Source organism: Lampris incognitus, chromosome 17 (genome assembly GCF_029633865.1).
Source record: "Lampris incognitus isolate fLamInc1 chromosome 17, fLamInc1.hap2, whole genome shotgun sequence".
In the NCBI taxonomy this organism is placed as follows: domain Eukaryota; kingdom Metazoa; phylum Chordata; class Actinopteri; order Lampriformes; family Lampridae; genus Lampris; species Lampris incognitus.
Genome location: NC_079227.1, coordinates 1,385,917 through 1,405,135, shown reverse-complemented (window position 1 = coordinate 1,405,135; position 19,219 = coordinate 1,385,917). Strand labels below are relative to the sequence as shown.

The 19,219-nt window shown below is 46.6% G+C and overlaps 1 protein-coding gene across 1 annotated transcript in view; it reads left to right on the top strand.

Moving 5' to 3' along the window:
• itga3b (integrin, alpha 3b) overlaps positions 1 to 19,219 on the top strand; it is a 139,432-nt gene that overhangs the window by 67,922 nt on the left and 52,291 nt on the right. Inside the window, exons 8-14 of the mRNA XM_056297237.1 lie at positions 126 to 214; positions 7,857 to 7,993; positions 8,084 to 8,173; positions 8,321 to 8,388; positions 12,467 to 12,612; positions 13,295 to 13,441; positions 13,564 to 13,661. Of these exons, the coding sequence (XP_056153212.1) occupies positions 126 to 214; positions 7,857 to 7,993; positions 8,084 to 8,173; positions 8,321 to 8,388; positions 12,467 to 12,612; positions 13,295 to 13,441; positions 13,564 to 13,661 (775 nt within the window). The remainder of the gene's footprint in view (positions 1 to 125; positions 215 to 7,856; positions 7,994 to 8,083; positions 8,174 to 8,320; positions 8,389 to 12,466; positions 12,613 to 13,294; positions 13,442 to 13,563; positions 13,662 to 19,219) is intronic.

Here is a 19,219-nt window from a genome sequence, read left to right as displayed (position 1 = left end):
TAGCCTCCCAGCTCTATGTAAACCTGTATTAGAACGAAGAGCGCCCATGTAAGCAGGTTGACATGGCTGGTCATGCTGAGTATGATTCTGAATTGACGTAATGCATTTCTTAATGTCGCCTGTAGACTTTGCTGTGGGAGCGCCGTTCCATGAGACGGGGAAGGTTTACGTTTGGATGGGAAGTAAGAAGGGAATCTCAGAGGAACCTAGTCAGGTAATGTTGACCTCTTCTATGAAGACTGTCAGTCATTGATGGTCGTTATTGTTACCTGAGACACAACAGGATTGTTAATATGATTAACTCCGTGACCTATAACCTCTCTAAGTTTCTGGCATCTATTCTGGACCCGTTGGTGGGCAGTAACGAACATCACATCAGAACACTATGGATGCTGTGGATAAGGGGAGGGACATCATTATGGAGGGGGATGAAACAATGTTCTCTTATGATGTTAAGTCTCTTCACGAGCGTTCCTGTTGATGAAGCAGTGGAGGTAGTCCATATGAAATTACAAAACGACCCCACCCTTAGCAATAGGACCACCCTTAACACTGGCCAAGTGTGTCTGCTCCTGAAGCTGTGTCTTCAGTCCACGTACTTCACATACAGGGGGCAGTACTATAGGCAGAGGCATGGGGGCGCTATGGGTTCCCCAGTCTCACCTGTAGTGGTCAACTTGTATATGGAGGAAGTGGAAAAAAGGGCTCTGATGTCCTGTCGAGGGACACCACCTAGCCATTGATTCAGATTTGTGGACGATACCTGGGTTAAACTTAAATCTCAGGATGTAGCACATTCCACCTACCACATTAAGTCTGTGGACACCACATCAAGTTCACCAGGGAGGATGTGGAACATGACAGGGTAGCCTTCTTACACTGTGACATTACAGTTGGTGATGGGGGACATGTGATTGTTGATGTTTACTGTAAACCAACACATACTGATCAGTACTTAAGGTTTGACTCTCGTCATCCACTGGAGCACAAACTAGGAGTCATCAGGACGCTGGACCACCGAGCTGACAACGTCCCCACCGACACAGCAGCCGGGGAAGGGGAGAAGTCCCACATTAAACAGGCCCTGGTTAAGTGTGGTTATCCTAACTGGGTGTTTGTCAAAGCAAGGAAGACGCCCAAATAGTGCACCACCCGATCGAAGAGAGGAGAAGGACAACAGCTGTCTAAGTGTAAACCAGTGGTGATTCTGTATGTGGTGGGAGTGTCGGAGCAGTTGGGACACATATTTTCTAAACACTGCATCTCAGTTGCTTTCAAACCCCAAAACAAACTGCATCAGAAGTTGGTCCACCCCAAGGCTCAGGTCCCCCGGCACCAAACAGAGCAATATAGTGTAGCTGTTAAGTGCCAGGAGGATTGTCGTACATCGGGGAAACTAAACACGCTGGCCAAGATGATAGCACAGCACAGGACAGCTAACACATCAGACCAGGACTCCACAGTCTACACCATCTACAGACCAGGACTCCACAGTCTACACCATCTACAGACCAGTACTCCACAGTCTACACCATCTGCAGGCCAGGACTCCACAGTCTACACCATCTACAGACCAGGACTCCACAGTCTACACCATCTACAGACCAGGACTCCACAGTCTACACCATCTACAGACCAGGACTCCACAGTCTACACCATCTACAGACCAGGACTCCACAGTCTACACCATCTACAGGCCAGGACTCCACAGTCTACACCATCTACAGACCAGGACTCCACAGTCTACACCATCTACAGACCAGGACTCCACAGTCTACACCATCTACAGGCCAGCGGCCACTCTTTCAGGGATGAGGATGTGCACATCCTTGATAGGGAGGAACGCTGGTTTGAACGGGAAGTCAAAGAGGCCGTCTATGTTAAGAGGAAATTACCATCCCTGAACCGGGGCGGGGGGGGGATGGGCAAGAGTACATCTGTCACCATCTTACAATGCTGTGATTGCAACTATTCCCCAATCCTCTGTGAATAGTACACATGGCCACTGTAACTCTAGTTAATGGTCACACCATATTGGCATATGAAACTGGTCGTTGGTTTGGGTCATTTGTCACTGTATTTTTTATAAGGGTGGAGACACCTGCAGTCACTGTATTGTTTATAAGGGTGGAGACACCTGCAGTCACTGTATTGTTTATAAGTGTGGGGCCACCTGCAGTCACTGTATTGTTTATAAGGGTGGGACACCTGCAGTCACTGTATTGTTTATAAGGATGGGGCCACCTGCAGTCACTGAATTGTTTATAAGGGTGGAGACACCTGCAGTCACTGTATTGTTTATAAGGGTGGGGCCACCTGCAGTCACTGTATTGTTTATAAGGGTGGGGGTATCTGCAGTCATTGTATTGTTTATAAGGGTGGGGCCACCTGCAGTCACTGTATTGTTTATAAGGGTGGGGCCACCTGCAGTCACTGTATTGTTTATAAGGGTGGGGCCACCTGCAGTCACTGTATTGTTTATAAGGGTGGGGACACCTGCAGTCACTGTATTGTTTATAAGGGTGGGGACACCTGCAGTCACTGTATTGTTTATAGTCCACAACCACACCCTCATCCACAATGAAACTGTTTAACGTGAGGACTGCTTCAGGCCCCTTGGACTCACTCTGGACAATAAACTCTGTTTCGACCAACACACCACTGATACCCAGAAAAGCTGCCAACAAACACACTCAGTCATTTGGAAACTCAAGGCACTTTCTGTAAAATCTCATCTTCTCTTTCTACTTGTACAAAAGTATAATTAAACTCATACTACATAACGACTTCCTCTGTTTCTTCACCATCTTAACAGTCACCAATAGGAACCAGCACAGCCAAAAACATTGGCCTTCCCACCCCCAGCCTATCAGACCTCAATAGCAGAGCTATGAAAAGCAGAGCACCAACCATAACTCGGGTTCCCCACTTGTCATGTTTGCAAAGTAGATGCATGCACCTGAGACAAGAGGATACATGCACCTGAGATAAGAAGATACATGCACCTGAGATAAGAAGATACATGCACCTGAGATAAGAAGATACATGCACCTGAGACAAGAAGATACATGCAGCTGAGACAAGAAGATACATGCAGCTGAGATAAGAAGGTACATGCACCTGAGACAAGAGGATACATGCACCTGAGACAAGAGGATACATGCAGCTGAGACAAGAGGATACATGCACCTGAGACAAGAGGATACATGCAGCTGAGACAAGAGGATACATGCAGCTGAGACAAGAGGATACATGCAGCTGAGACAAGAGGATACATGCACCTGAGACAAGAGGATACATGCAGCTGAGACAAGAGGATACATGCACCTGAGACAAGAGGATACATGCAGCTGAGACAAGAGGATACATGCACCTGAGACAATAAAGTGCATGCACCTGAGACAAGAGGATACATGCAGCTGAGACAAGAGGATACATGCACCTGAGACAATAAAGTGCATGCACCTGAGACAAGAGGATACATGCACCTGAGACAAGAGGATACATGCAGCTGAGACAAGAGGATACATGCACCTGAGACAAGAGGATACATGCAGCTGAGACAAGAGGATACATGCACCTGAGACAATAAAGTGCATGCACCTGAGACAAGAGGATACATGCAGCTGAGACAAGAGGATACATGCACCTGAGACAATAAAGTGCATGCACCTGAGACAAGAGGATACATGCACCTGAGACAAGAGGATACATGCAGCTGAGACAAGAGGATACATGCACCTGAGACAAGAGGATACATGCAGCTGAGACAAGAGGATACATGCACCTGAGACAATAAAGTGCATGCACCTGAGACAAGAGGATACATGCAGCTGAGACAAGAGGATACATGCACCTGAGACAAGAGGATACATGCACCTGAGACAAGAAGATACATGCAGCTGAGACAAGAGGATACATGCACCTGAGACAAGAGGATACATGCAGCTGAGACAAGAGGATACATGCACCTGAGATAAGAGGATACATGCACCTGAGACAAGAGGATACATGCACCTGAGACAAGAGGATACATGCACCTGAGACAATAAAGTGCATGCACCTGAGACAAGAGGATACATGCAGCTGAGACAAGAGGATACATGCACCTGAGACAAGAAAGTGCATGCACCTGAGACAAGAGGATACATGCAGCTGAGACAAGAGGATACATGCACCTGAGACAAGAGGATACATGCACCTGAGACAAGAAGATACATGCAGCTGAGACAAGAGGATACATGCAGCTGAGACAAGAGGATACATGCACCTGAGACTAGAAGATGCATGTACCTGAGACAAGAATTCAATTCAATTCAATTCAATTTATTGTCATTAAAAACAATGTGCAGCCACAGCCCTCATTTCATTTTTAACATGTGCCTGCACATTGTTTTTAATGACAATAAATTGAATTGAATTGAATTGAATGTTAAAAATGAAATGAGGGCTGTGGCTTCACCAAACAGTGCAAGACAGACACAGGCAAACACAGTAAACACAGTATAAGATATACACGCATGAAGACCAAAAGCTAAAATAAGTTAAAAAGGCGCAAGAGTGCAAAATATCTACAGACATTCAGTGGATGGCCAGGTTCAGGTGGGCAACAGCTTGTGGAAAGAAGCTGTTTTTGAGCCTGGTAGTGCAGGCTCTGAGGCTCCTGTAGCGCTTCCCAGAGCGCAGGGGGGAGAACAGTCCATGGTTGGGGTGGGTGGGATCTCTGCTGATGCTCAGACCCCTTCGAAGGCAGTGTTTGTGATAAATGTCTTTTATGGCTGGGAGCTGGGTACCGGTGATATGCTGGGCCGCCTTGACTATCTGCTGCAGAGCTTTCTGGTCTACTGAGGTGCAGTTGCCGTACCACACTGAGATGCAGATGGTCAGGATGCTCTCTATGGTGCAGTGGTAGAAGTTGGTGAGAATTTTGGGAGGTAGACAGGCGCTCCTCAGCCTCCTCAGGAAATGCAGGCGTTGTTGGGCCTTTTCACAAGGGCCTGGGTGTTTGATGTCCAGGAAAGTTCCTCCAAGCAATTTATAACTGGAAACACACTCCACTTCCACCCCATTGATGTGTATGGGGGAGTGGCTGCAGCTTCTAGACCTCCTGAAGTCCACAATCAGCTCCTTTGTCTTGAGGGAATTATTAATTATTATTATTAATCTTGAGGACAAGATTGTTGGTAGTGCACCATGATGTGAGGTGCTGAATCTCGTCCCTGTAGGCCGTCTCGTCATTGTTGGTGATATGGCCAATGACTGTGGTGTCATCTGCAAACTTAACTATAACATCTGAAGGGTGAGATGGCAGGCAGTCGTGGGTAAAGAGGGAGGAAAGGAGGGGGCTCAGAACACAGCCTTGAGGGGCACCTGTGCTGAGGGTCAGGGTGGAGGAGGTGTGGTCACCTAACCTAACAGACTGAGGTCTGTTGGTCAGGAAGTCCAGGATCCAGTTACAGAGGGAGGGGTTGAGGCCAAGGGAGAGGAGTTTGATGGTTAGTTTGGGGGGGATGATGGTGTTGAAGGCAGAGCTGTAATCTATAAACAGCATCCGGATGTATGTGTTGTTAAGTTCAAGGTGGGTCAGAGACCTTTGGGACGGTAGGCGAACTGATGTGGGTCGAATGTGGGGGGGATAATGTTTTTGATGTGAGCCAGAACCAGTCTGTCAAAGCACTTCATGGCAATGGGGGTGATGCTATGGGTCGGTAGTCATTCAGACATGTGGATGTTGGTTTCTTGGAGACAGGAATGATAGAGGTGGTCTTAAAGCATGCTGGGACTATGGATTGGGACAGTGAGAGGTTAAATATAGTTGTGAAGACCTCAGCCAGCTGGTCGGCACATTCCTGGAGGACCCGACCCGGTATGCTGTCTGGTCCGGCAGCCTTCCGTGTGTTCACTCTGCGCAGTGATTCTCTGACCTCTGCGACTGATAGAGTGAGCACCTGGTTTTCTGGGTGGCTGGGGATTTTTGTGGCTGGGTCAGTATTGTCCTTGTCGAAGCGGGCATAGAAATGATTTATCTTGTCTGGCAGGGAGGCATCATGGACAGTGGGACCGCTATTGGAGCTTTTGTAGTCTGTGATAGACTGAATGCCTTGCCACATTCGCCAAGGATCAGAGTTATTGTGAAAGTGGTCCTCTATTCGTAGGGAATATTTATGTTTGGCTGTTCTGATGCCCTTTTCGAGGTTGGATCTGGCTGTGCTGTAGGCCTCACAGTTACCTGACTTGAACGCTGCATCCCGGACTTTCAGCAGCTGTTGGACCTCACTGGTCATCCAGGGTTTCTGGTTTGGAAAGGTGCAGATAGATTTTTTTGTTGTGACACTCTCAGTGCAAAAGTTAATGTAGGCTAGTATGGCAGATGTGTGTTCATTAATGTCTATATGGGAGCCATGGGTAGCTGAATGTGCAGAAATACTCCAGTCTGTGTTGTCAAAACAGTCCTGGAGTTCAGAGACTGCTCCTTCTGGCCGGACAGTGATTGTCTTTACTGCTGGCTTGACCCGTTTTATTAGGGGTTTGTAGGCTGGGACCAGGAACAGGCAGAGGTGGTCAGAATGTCCCAGGTGGGGGCAGAGAGTAGCTTTGTATGAGTTCTTGATGTTTATATAGAGATGGTCCAGGGTGTTTTGTCCCCTAGTGGGGCAGGAGACATGCTGATGGAATTTGGGCAATACAGTCCTGAGGTTAGCCTGATTAAAGTCACCACCTATGATAAAGGCATTGTCCGGGTGTTTGGTCTGTTGTCTGCTGATGGCACATTGTAGCTGTTTAAGTGCTACCTTAGCATTAGCATGTGGGGGGATGTATACAGCGGCGATGGTAATGGCCGTTATCTCCCTGGGCAGGTAAAAAGGCCTGCACTGAAGGTACATGTACCTGAGACAAGAAGGTAGATGTACCTGAGACAAGAAGATGCATGAGACAAGAAGGTATATGTACCTGAGACAAGAAGATGCATGAGACAAGAAGGTAGATGTACCTGAGACAAGAAGATGCATGAGACAAGAAGGTATATGTACCTGAGACAAGAAGATGCATGAGACAAGAAGGTAGATGTACCTGAGACAAGAAGATACATGCACTTGAGACAAGAAGATGCATGCACCTGAGACGAACTGTGAACTAAATATGCAACTGTTTTATTAGCTTTGCCCTCTGCCAGGACACATGAACCCCTTCACGCCCCAGCCTCAATCCTAATGGTCATATACATGTCAATCATGTTATGTAGCGACATACAATAATACCACACCTCTCACCCCTTAACCCATTCTTTACTTGCTTGCAGCAGGTATGGGTCCTTAACCCATACCTTACCTGCTTCCAGCAGGCAGCAGGTACATTTCCCTTACCTTTACAACGAGCTGTGTTTCTTTTGCCATGGAAGTTGTAAATTCACTGAACCTCTAAACTCTTGTGTTAATGTACTGATGCCTCCCTGTTCTCTATGTATGTCCTGTGGTATGTACATAATATGTACATGTATTTACTGTATGTATACAATATGTACATGCATTTACTGTATGTGAGGCTCTGAACAGAGTGACAACAAATTTCCTCTTGTAGGACAACAAAGTATCTATCTATCTATCTATCTATCTATCTATCTATCTATCTATCTATCTATCTATCTATCTATCTATCTATCTATCTATCTATCTATCTATCTATCTATCTATCAGTCTGTCTGTCTGTCTGTCTGTACTACTACTACTAGCACTACTACTACTACTAGTACTAGTACTACTACTCCTGTTAGGGCTTGCCACAGCAGATCATCCATTTCCATCTATTCTATGTGAATGAGAAAAACTTTTTTTCTTGCTGTGTGTCGCCCCCTACAGGTGATAGAAGGTAAATCTGTGGGTACCAGAGGTTTCCAAACGTTTGGCTACTCCATCAGTGGAGGGATGGACATGGATGACAACAGGTACCCGGACATCCTGGTCGGCTCACTGGACGACCGCATCGCGCTGCTCAGGTAGAAGAAGAAGAACGGATGGGAAGAAAAAAACACAAAGAAACGTTTGCACAAAAACTTTACTGCATGTTGAATATGTTTTATTTACAGGGCGCGACCGGTCATCCACATTTCCAAGAATCTCACAGTACAACCAAAGATTGTGGACCCTAATCAGTGTCCTCCTGGAAACAAGCCATGGTGAGAAAAGGTCCCATGCGGTTCTTCAGCTAGTTTAACACATCAAGTTATTTAACACATATCAGGAACTGTGCTGTATGATCTTTAATAGCTGTATGATCTTTAATAGCTGTATGATCTTTAATAGCTGGACTTTGTATTTCACAGCATTACAGTGACTGTCTGCTTCTCCTACACATTAAGTAATGGTAACAAAGATTTCAAGAAAAATATCAGTAAGTATTTTAGCTTTTCATTACATATATTCTTCATGTAAAAAAACTTTTCAGTACATTTTAAATCACCTCACCTCACCTACGTCATCAGTCAGGATGCCCCTATAGGGTTTCGGTTGTGCATGTTTGTTTAAAGCGTGGGGCGCTGCTCCACACGCATAATTATTTAAGACTTTATTTAATAATTTTTAAATTATCAGATGAATAGTATTTTGTTGTCATGTTTATGGTTAATAATAATGTTATAATTTTCATTTCAGTAAAAGGTTGAAGTGTTTTTCAAGTCCCAGAGAGGAGGAATTTGTGTTCCTTTGCTTGATATAAAATGACATCTCTCCAAATCAGTTTGATTCAGTTCTGTCAACAAATCTCAAATTAAAAGAAGGATTAAATGTGGACGTTGCTGTGAAAGCTTTGACGGCAACGTTCTCCTTGTAAATACAGTCAGCATGCAGCTGCATTATTTCACTGTACCTCATGCTGTATTAAACTGCCCATGGCTACTGGAGAGGCTATCAAATCAAATCAAATCAATTTTATTTGTATAGCCCAATATCACAAATTACAAATTTGCCTCAGTGGCAAGCTTTTGTGGACACCCTGGAAGAAAATACAGGAACCCTGGCTCTGGACACTAGCTGAGGGCTTCTTTGTCCCTAAAGAACTGAACTCATTAGGACTTGACCAGTTTTGAGAGATCTCCCTGCTAGATGTTGAAGGGATCATATTTTGGTCCATTATTGCTAAAAGACTAACATCTTATCTACTCACCAGTGAGTACAAGGACACAAATGTCCAGAAAGGAGGAGTGCCGGGGTACTCAGGATGTCTGGAGCATACGTCAGTGATCAGCCAGGTCATCAAGGAAGCAAAGAGCAACAACAGCACACTCTCAGTCATGTGGTTAGACCTCGCCAAAGCCTACCCAGGTGTATCTCACCAGCTGATCCAAAATGCATTGGAGTACTACCAAGTACCATCACAAGTAGTCAAGTTTGTGATATCACACATGGATTCACTGAAAATGAGGTTCACTGTGGGAAATTTCACCACCAAATGTCAGAGGCTTGAGAACGGCATCATGGCAGGACGCACAATATCGGTCGTCCTGTTCGTGGCTGCAATGAACCTACTACTAAAGGCAGGAGGAATGCAATGTAGAGGGCCAAAAGCAGATGACAGAATAAGACAGCCGGCCTGCAGAGCATTCATGGATGATATTACTGTGATGACACCATTGAGCCAAGGAACACAGTTGATCCTAAGCTCACTGGAGAAGATGGCTACATGGTCTCAGATGCATTTCAATCCAGGTAAATCTAGGAGCTTAAGTATCCTGAAAGGAAAGCTGACAAAAAACATGTATTATTCAAGGGGCTGAGATTCCAGCAATTCAAGAACAAGGAATCAATGCCTTGGAAAGAATTACGACAGCACCCTGAAGGACAGCGGCAACCTCAAAGACAACATGGCTCAACTAATCATCAGGCTCAAGGTAATTGACAACAACCAGCTGATTGGAAGGTTTAAGGTGTGGTGCTTCCAGTATGGCATCATACCCAGATTGCAATGGCCATTCCTGCTATGTGACTTCCCCATGACCCAAGTGGAAGCAATGGAGAGACTGTGCAGCAAATTCTTGCGAAGATGGTTGGGTGTCCCTCCAGCTTTCAGCTCAGTCAACCTGTACAGCAAGACCTCCAAGCTTCGCTTACCAGTCTCATCGGTGGTGGAAGAATTAAAAGCCACCAAGGCAAGAGCACACTGCTGCTGTCTAAGGATAAGAAAGTCAGACAATGCTAACAAGACAATTAAGTGTGGCAGGAAGTGGAAGCCTCAGGAAGCAGTGAGGGAGGCAGAAGCGTACTGGAAACATCAAGGGATCGTTGGGGTAGTCTGTCAAGGATGGCTAGGACTTGGAAACTACAATGCCAAGAGATGGAATAAGGCCAATACCAAAGGCAAGAAAGGACTAGTGATGCAGAGGGTCCAAGAGGCAGTGGAAGGAGACCGCTGCGTAAAAGCATTAGGGCTTGCCTGTCAGGGACAGTGGATGCAGTGGGACCAAGCACTCGAATGATTGTTGTCCTGGAAGGAACTCTGTGGTACCGACCAGGGCAAGTTGACCTTTCTCCTGCATGCTGTGGCTAACCTCTTACCAACTCCAAACAATCTAAAGATCTGGGGCAAAGAAGACAACCCATCCTGCAAGCAGTGTGGAGCAACCCTTTGCACCTTGAATCACATCTTGATTGGATGTCCCAAAGCTCTGGGAGAAGGCTGATACAGGTGGAGGCTCGACAAGGTCCTTACACAAATTGCCAAATGGACAGACTTACAGATGGTCAAAGCCAATAAACACCAGGCATTACCACCGGAAGTTGTCACTTTTCAAAGGGAAGGAGATAAGGCTCCTTGGGCAAGAACAACTGCCAAGAACTCGTGTTCCATTTTGCATCGAGCTTCTGAAGAAGAGACTTGTCTTTCCGGAAGAGGTGGCAGTAACCTCACTCCGACCAGACATGGTACTTCTATCCAGGAGCACAAAAACAATCTTAGTAGCTGAACTCACAGTGCCCTGGGAAGACAGGCTAGCCATCTCTCAGCAACAGAAGAAAGCCAAGTGCAAGGATTTGATTGATGAAGCTCTCATCAAAGGATTGGCCGCAATCTTGTTTCCCATTGAAGTCAGCAGCCATGATTTCCCAGCAACATCGCTGTGTTATTTCCTGCAGAAGATGGGTTTGGAACCCAGACAATGGAGGCACGCCATTGGTGAGATAGCCATGGCAGCTGAGACCAGCTCAAGATGGTTGTGGTTGATGAGAGCTCACAGTTGAAACCCTTCTGCAGGTGAAGGCTAATTTGGTCTTTGATGCCCCACTCAGATGAAGCATACAGGCTAAGGGGCAAAATTCATGTGACCCTGAGATACCTGCTGAAGATGCAGAAGGGTTCACTGCAATGAGAATGCTCTGACCACCCTGCTACCAAGCAATACCGTGAAGAGGAGTAACTTGCAACATCCTAAGTAGCTCCTGCAGTTTCTGCTTGTAGCAAAGCATCTCTGATGTTTATTTCACCTATCATGACATTGTATTGGTACTGTTTTATTACATGTTGTACTTCATACTGTATTTGTACTTCATATGATGCATGCTCAATAATCCAGGTCAGAAATCACAGAAAGATGAATCACTTCATCCGAACATAACGTTTACTGACAGATACCTTCAATCTAAGTGGCTTTGAAGTGGAGAGGGAACGACCATCCCTGAACCGAGGGGTGGGGGTAGGGGTCTAAGAGTACATCTGTCACCACATTACAATACTGTGATTGCAACTATTCCCCCATCCTCCGTGAATAGTACACATGGCCACTGTAACTCTAGTCAGTGGTCACACCCATATTTGCATATGAAACTGGTCATTGGTTTGGGTGGTTATACTGCTGTATTGTTTATAAGGGTGGGGTACCTGCAGTCACTGTATTGTTTATAAGGGTGGGGACACCTGCAGTCACTGTATTGTTTATAAGGGTGGGGACACCTGCAGTCACTGTATTGTTTATAAGGGTGGGGTACCTGCAGTCACTGTATTGTTTATAAGGGTGGGGGTACCTGCAGTCACTGTATTGTTTATAAGGGTGGGGACACCTGCAGTCACTGTATTGTTTATAAGGGTGGGGACACCTGCAGTCACTGTATTGTTTATAAGGGTGGGGACACCTGCAGTCACTGTATTGTTTATAAGGGTGGGGGTACCTGCAGTCACTGTATTGTTTATAAGGGTGGGGACACCTGCAGTCACTGTATTGTTTATAAGGGTGGGGACACCTGCAGTCACTGTATTGTTTATAAGAGTGGGGACACCTGCAGTCACTGTATTGGTTATAAGAGTGGGGACACCTGCAGTCAGTTGAGATTGAAGAGGTCACTTAGATGATGATGAAATGTTTCTGTCAATAATTGTTGTGTCCAGATGAACTGATTGAACCTTCTGCGACTCATGCTGTATCATGACCCAGTATCATTGTACTGGATGCTGTAATAATGTAATAATGTAATAATGTGTGTAGCGGTGAAGTACACGGTGGAGGCCGACGCTGAGAGGAGAAGGAGTCCTCGTGTTCGTTTTCTGGCCAATAAAGACGACTCGTACACAGGCCTCCTCACCATGGACTCCCCCAGAGCCCGATGTCAGGCCCTGCAGCTCAGTGTGGTGGTGAGCTGCTCACACACACACACACACACACACACACACACACACACACACACACACACACACACGTGGACAGGAGATGCACCAATTAAGAAAGACAGTTTAAGGTTAGAAATCGAACCTGTAAGCCTAAACAGTAAAAAGGAGAGTAGAATGTGTGTAGAACAATACTGCAGGTGTAACTAAGAGGTTTGTGCTGTATGGAGGCTATGATAAGACCAGTTACTATGAGACATGAAGTACACGTATATAGTCTACTACTACTACTACTACTACTGTTACTACATTCTCCCAATATACCCAGCATCTCTCCTCCACACATGAAGTATAAGTACATCGTATTACACAGTAGTAAATAATACTGCGCAGGTGGTGTTGTATAGATTATTATGTATAGCTTATTACATAAGGTCAGATGTGACACTTGGTAGGCGCTGCAGTAAAAGTGGGATGGAAGTGAGGATGGCCTCGTATTTAATACAGATATGAACAAGATAGGAGACAGTAGTCAATAATATTGAATAATATTATGTATATATGATAATATTTAATGTTATATATGCGTTGTGCTGCATTGAGATTTAAAACACACATGAATGTACAGTTAGTGACACACACGCCCACTTCACATGTATCACGTCAGTACTGATGAAACATGTACGTGGATGTGTGTGTGATTCTACAGGCTCCTGTGAGGGACAAATTGGAGCCGGTAGTCTTCTCCCTCAACATGTCTTTACATGAACAGAAAGCAAAATCCCGACGCTCCCTCCAGAACCTGGACTTCTTCCCAGTCCTCAGCCAGAAACAGAAACTCACTCAGAGGACTGAGGTATACAACCTGATGATCATATGATGATAACATAATAATAACTATGTAGGAAGGTGTGGTTTCCATTCTGTAATATGACACAGAAAACCATGTGACCTGTGACCTTTCCTTCCTGACCTTAGATCAACTTCCAGAAGGAGTGTGGTTCAGACAACAAGTGTTCCAGTAACCTGCAGCTAACCGCTGATTTTGCCGACGACAAGGAGATATCCTATCCCAGGTGAACATGGGGCTAATCTCCATTTATCTAGATTGCACACCGAGACATTTATCTAGATTACATACCGAGACATTTATCAAGATTACACATCGAGACATGTATCTAGATTACACAACTATACATGCATCTAGATTGCACACCGCTACATTTATCTAGATTGCGCACAGAGACATTTATCTAGATTATATGTCGAGACATTTATCTAGATTACACAACTATACATGCATCTAGATTGCACACTGCCGCATTTATCTAGATTGCGCACAGAGACATTTATCTAGATTATATATCGAGACATTTATCTAGATTACACAACTATACATGCATCTAGATTACACATCGAGACATTTATCTAGATTACACAACTATACACGCATCTAGATTGCACACTGCCACATTTATCTAGATTGCGCACAGAGACATTTATCTAGATTATATACCGAGACATTTATCTGGATTACACAACTATACACGCATCTAGATCGCACATCGAGACATGTATCTAGATTGCACATCGAGACATGTATCTAGATTACACAACTATACATGCATCTAGATTGCACATTGCCACATTTATCTAGATTGCACATCGATAATTTTGTCTAGATTACACATCAACACATCTATCCAGAGTACACACTGGCACCTTTATCTAGATTACACATTGAGACATTTATCTAGATCACACACACACACTACACGTATAGGATTTCTAGATTACACACACACATTCATCTAGATAACACATCGAGGGGTTTATCTAGATTATACACCGAAACACTTATGTGGATTACACATCGAGACATCGATCTGGATTACACATCAAGACATCTATCGGGTTAACATTAAACCAGGACACTCAGGATTGTACCAGTGTGTCTCCTATGTAGGTGGTGGTGAGGTGAGTGTTGTCTGGGACTCAGCAGGGCTGTTGTGTCAGAAACAAACGTAAAACCTGGTTGAACCACAGTTTTACTTGTTTAGTTTATTGTCCGCAGGGGCAAATTATTTTCCACAGCACTGTACATCACAGGGAGAACCAACATTACATGTTATACACATCACCACGCAATACTAAATGATAATGAAAAAAGGGTTAGGGTTGTGTTGTGCATGAAGCACAACACAACAGCACACAACAGCGGCAGGGAAAACAACATGGAAACTAGACACGTAGTTCCCTCATTGAGTCACCCTTTTTAGGCCTGCTATGGCTGTGGGTACCAGGCTTCTGCCAAAGCCCTTCTGCACCGTGGAGACCGCACCTAAAGGCAGTATGGGGAAGAGGCGGTGGAGTGGGTGTGTGATGTCTTGTGCTACTTTATTGGCAATGTGTGTAATGGTCCTACAAGTGAGCTCTGAGAGGTTTGGTGTGGGGGACACCTGTTATCTTGGCAGCAGTGCTGGTTATGTGTGATGGTCCTACAAGTGAGCTCAGAGGTTTGGTGTGGGGACACCTATACTAAATCTATTGACCCCCTCCAACTCTCCGATCTGCTCTCCTCTGCTCTCCCCCTGGAACCAGCCTCTACCTTACCTGATGATCTCACCAATCACATCAACGCCACTCTGTCTGCCTCCTTCAACACACTGGCCCCTCTCAAAACAAAAACAGTCTCCTTCAACACCTCTGCACCCTGGTTCACACCTGAGCTCCGCACAATCAAACAGACTGCCCTCCAACTGGAACGACTCGCCAAGAAAACATCTCTCACTGTACACCAAGAAGCCCACAACCTCCACCTCTCTGCCTACAAAGATGCCCTCACCGCCACCAAGTCTGCCCATTTTTCCACCATCATTAATGATTCCAACCGCAACCCCCTCACCCTCTTCTCCACTGTAAACAACCTCCTCAAGCCCCGTGCCGATGCCCTCTCCAACTCTACTGCTGAACAATGCAACTCATTTCTCCAATGTTTTGCAGACAAAATCGCCGCTATCAACGAATCACTGTCCCCTGCATCTGACTCGGCAGCACCTACTCCAGCCCCTCTTCTCCCCATTCCTCTTGACCTCCCTACCCCTCCCCCTGATCGCCGCCTCTCCCGGTTTCTCCCAGTTGTCCCTAACACTATCTCTGAATTCATCAGCTCATCAAAATCCACAACCTGCTCCCTTGATCCCCTCCCCACCCACGTACTGAAGAAATGCCTCCCTGCCCTATGCCCCTACCTCACCAAACTTTTCAATTCCTCACTGTCCCATGGAATTACCCCCTCTTCCTCCAAAACTGCAGCTGTCACCCCAAATCTCAAGAAACCTGGTCTTGATCCATCCTGCCTCAACCACTACCGGCCAATCTCCAACCTCCCCTTCCTCTCTAAAACCCTGGAACGCATTGTCGCCACACAACTCCAAACCTACCTACACTCCAACAACCTACTCGAACCCCTCCAGTCCGGTTTTCGCCCACTCCACTCCACAGCACTGAAACTGCATTCCTTAAAGTACTTAATGACCTCCTCACCTCTGCTGATACTGGAGCCCTTAACATCCTCATCCTTCTTGACCTGAGTTCAGCCTTCGATACTGTGAGCCACAACATCCTGCTCACCAGATTGAAAGATGTCGGTACTGAGGGCACCGTACTCAGCTGGCTCCAGTCCTACCTCTCCAACAGGTCACACTTCATCTCACTTCACAACCACTCTTCTGTTCCATCCACAGTCACACAAGGTGTTCCCCAAGGTTCTGTACTCGGCCGATTCTTTTCATCATCTGCATCCTCCCTCTTAGTCAGATTCTCCGCCATTTCAACTTGGACTTCCACTGTTATGCTGATGACACCCAGATATACATCAGTACCAAATCCCCTCACAATCCACCCCTCTCTCACATCAACGCCTGTCTGTCTGCAGTTAACGTCTGGATGCAGCAAAACCTTCTCAAACTCAACAGTGCCAAAACTGAACTCCTCTTCATTGGCTCCAAGTCCACTCTCATCCAAATCAACAACCTTGCACTCACCATCGATGGCACTACTGTCTCCCCTTCCCCCCAGGCACGCAACCTTGGTGTGATCCTTGATCCCACCCTCTCCCTTGAGCCACATATCCACCAAATGATCAAATCCTTCTTCTACCACCTTCGCAACATTGTAAAAATAAGATCTTCTCTCACTCGCCCTGCTGCTGAGATACTGATCCATGCCTTCATCCCTTCCCGCCTTGATCGCTGCAACTCACTCCTCTATGGCATCAGTGCTAGCTCTATCAAGAGACTCCAATTGGTCCAGAACGCATCCGCCCGACTTTTAACTTTCACCAAATCCTGGCACTACATCACCCCAGTCCTAAAAGACCTCCACTGGCTACCCATCTCCCACCGGATCAATTACAAAATCCTGGTTCTTACTTATAAAGCCCTTTAAAAACTGGCTCCCCCATACCCCACCGATCTCCTCTCCCCCTACCAACCCTCTCGGTCCCTCAGATCCACCTCAGCCTCCCTTCTCTCTACCCCCAGGTCCAACCTCTGTGGCTTTGGTGACCGAGCCTTCTCCAGGGCAGCTCCCAGGCTCTGGAACTCACTCCCCCAAATCACTAGAGACTCAGAATCCCTCCCACTCTTCCAATCCCGTCTCAAGACACATCTTTTCTCCATTGCCTTCTCGTGCCCCACCCCATCCGCTCATACACCCCTGGTCTGGGGCAGGCTGGGGACTGAGCGCTTGACCTGCATCTGTGATTTATGTGATTTATGATGTTTGTTTTTCTTTCCCTTTATATCTGTCCAAGTCGGACAGTACTGCTGGTGTCGTCTGTGGCTGCTGCTTGTCCCTCTCGTAGCCCCCCTTCCCGTCCACCCCTGTATGTCTGTGTTATGTTCATCTGTCGTCTTGTTTCACTCCATTTATGGTGAAGCGGCTTTTAGTACTAGAAAAGCACTATATAAGATTGATTTATTACCTGTTATCTTGGCAGCAGTGCTGGTTATGTGTGATGGTCCTACAAGTCAGCTCAGAGGTTTGGTGTGGAGACACCGGTTATCTTGGCAGCAGTGTTGGTTATGTGTGTGAGTTGGACCTGGTTTGTGACAGGGGGCATGTTGAAGAAACAGGTAGAGAAGTAGAGCAGGACCTCCCACTTGGTCGGGTGGCCCTACAGACACAATTGACCGTGTCTGCGGGTTGGAAGCTGGATGTGGGTATATGTCCTGGTCATTGCACTAGTGCCTCCTCTGTTCGGTCGGGGTGCCTGCTCGGGGGGAGGGGGGACCGGAGGGAATAGCGTGATCCTCCCACGTGCTACGTACCCCTGGGGAAACTCTTTACTGTCAGATGAAAAGAAGCGGCTGGCAACTCCACATGTATCGGAGGAGACATATGGTAGTCTGCAGCCCTCCCCGGATCAGCAGAGTGGGTAGAGCAGTGACTGGGACGGCTCGGAAGAGTGGGGTAATTGGCCGGATGCATTTGGGGAGAAAAACTGGGAAACCCCCCCCCCAAAGAAAAAAGATGTCAACTATTTCAACTGTTGATGAGGATGGGGTGACGGGGAACCTATGACTATTTATTTTCCTGACATTGAGATGGAGATAGTTACGCTCACACCACTGGGTGAAGTGAACCCAGTGGTGTTGTGATGGTCCAGAACAGAATTGTTATCTGTGAGAAGAGCAAGAATGTCAGTGTCATCAGTGTACTTAGGGTAAGTGGTGGTGGGTGAGGGGCAGTCATTGGTGTACAGTGTGTTGAGAAACAGGCTCAGCACACAACCCTATGGTGCTCCAGTGTTGCAGGTGAGTGCAGGTGATGTTGTTGTGCCTACCTGAACAGCTTGCCATCTGTCACTGAGGAAATTGTGTAGGAGATGGATCATGGGGGGGTTGAGTTGATGTAGCTTCCTCATCATCAGATGCCTTTTGATGGTATTGAGATGCCAGAGCTGAAGTCCACAAAAAGGATCCTGGCAAAGGTGCCTGGACAAAAAAGGTGCCAGAGGAGGAGGTGCAGCAGACAGGCCCCAGCATCCTCTGTGCCCCTCTTAGCCCTGTAGGCGAATTGGAGGGGGTCCAGTTGTTGGTTAACAACTGGCAGGATGGTGTGTAGCAGCAGGCTCTCAAGGTCTTAAATTTTATTCAAAGTTGCCTTAAAAAGGTCTTAACACTAGGGAGGCGGGGAACACGGGGAAACACTAGGCAGGGGGGGATCACGGGGAAACACAAGGGAGGCAGGGAACACGAGGAAACACTAGGGAGGCAGGGAACATGGGGAAACACTAGGGAGACGGGGAACACGGGGAAACACTAGGGAGACGGGGATCAAGGGGAAACACTAGGGAGACGGGGAACACGAGGATACACTAGGGAGGCGGGGAACACGGGGAAACACTAGGGAGACGGGGAACACGAGGAAACACTAGGGAGGCGGGGAACAGGGGAAACACTAGAGAGGCAGGGAACACGGGGAAACACTAGAGAGGCGGGGATCATGTGAAAACACTAGGGAGACGGGGAACACGAGGAAACACTGGGGAGACGGGGATCACGGGGAAACACTAGGGAGGCGGGGAACACGGGGAAACACTAGGCAGGCGGGGATCACGGGGAAACAC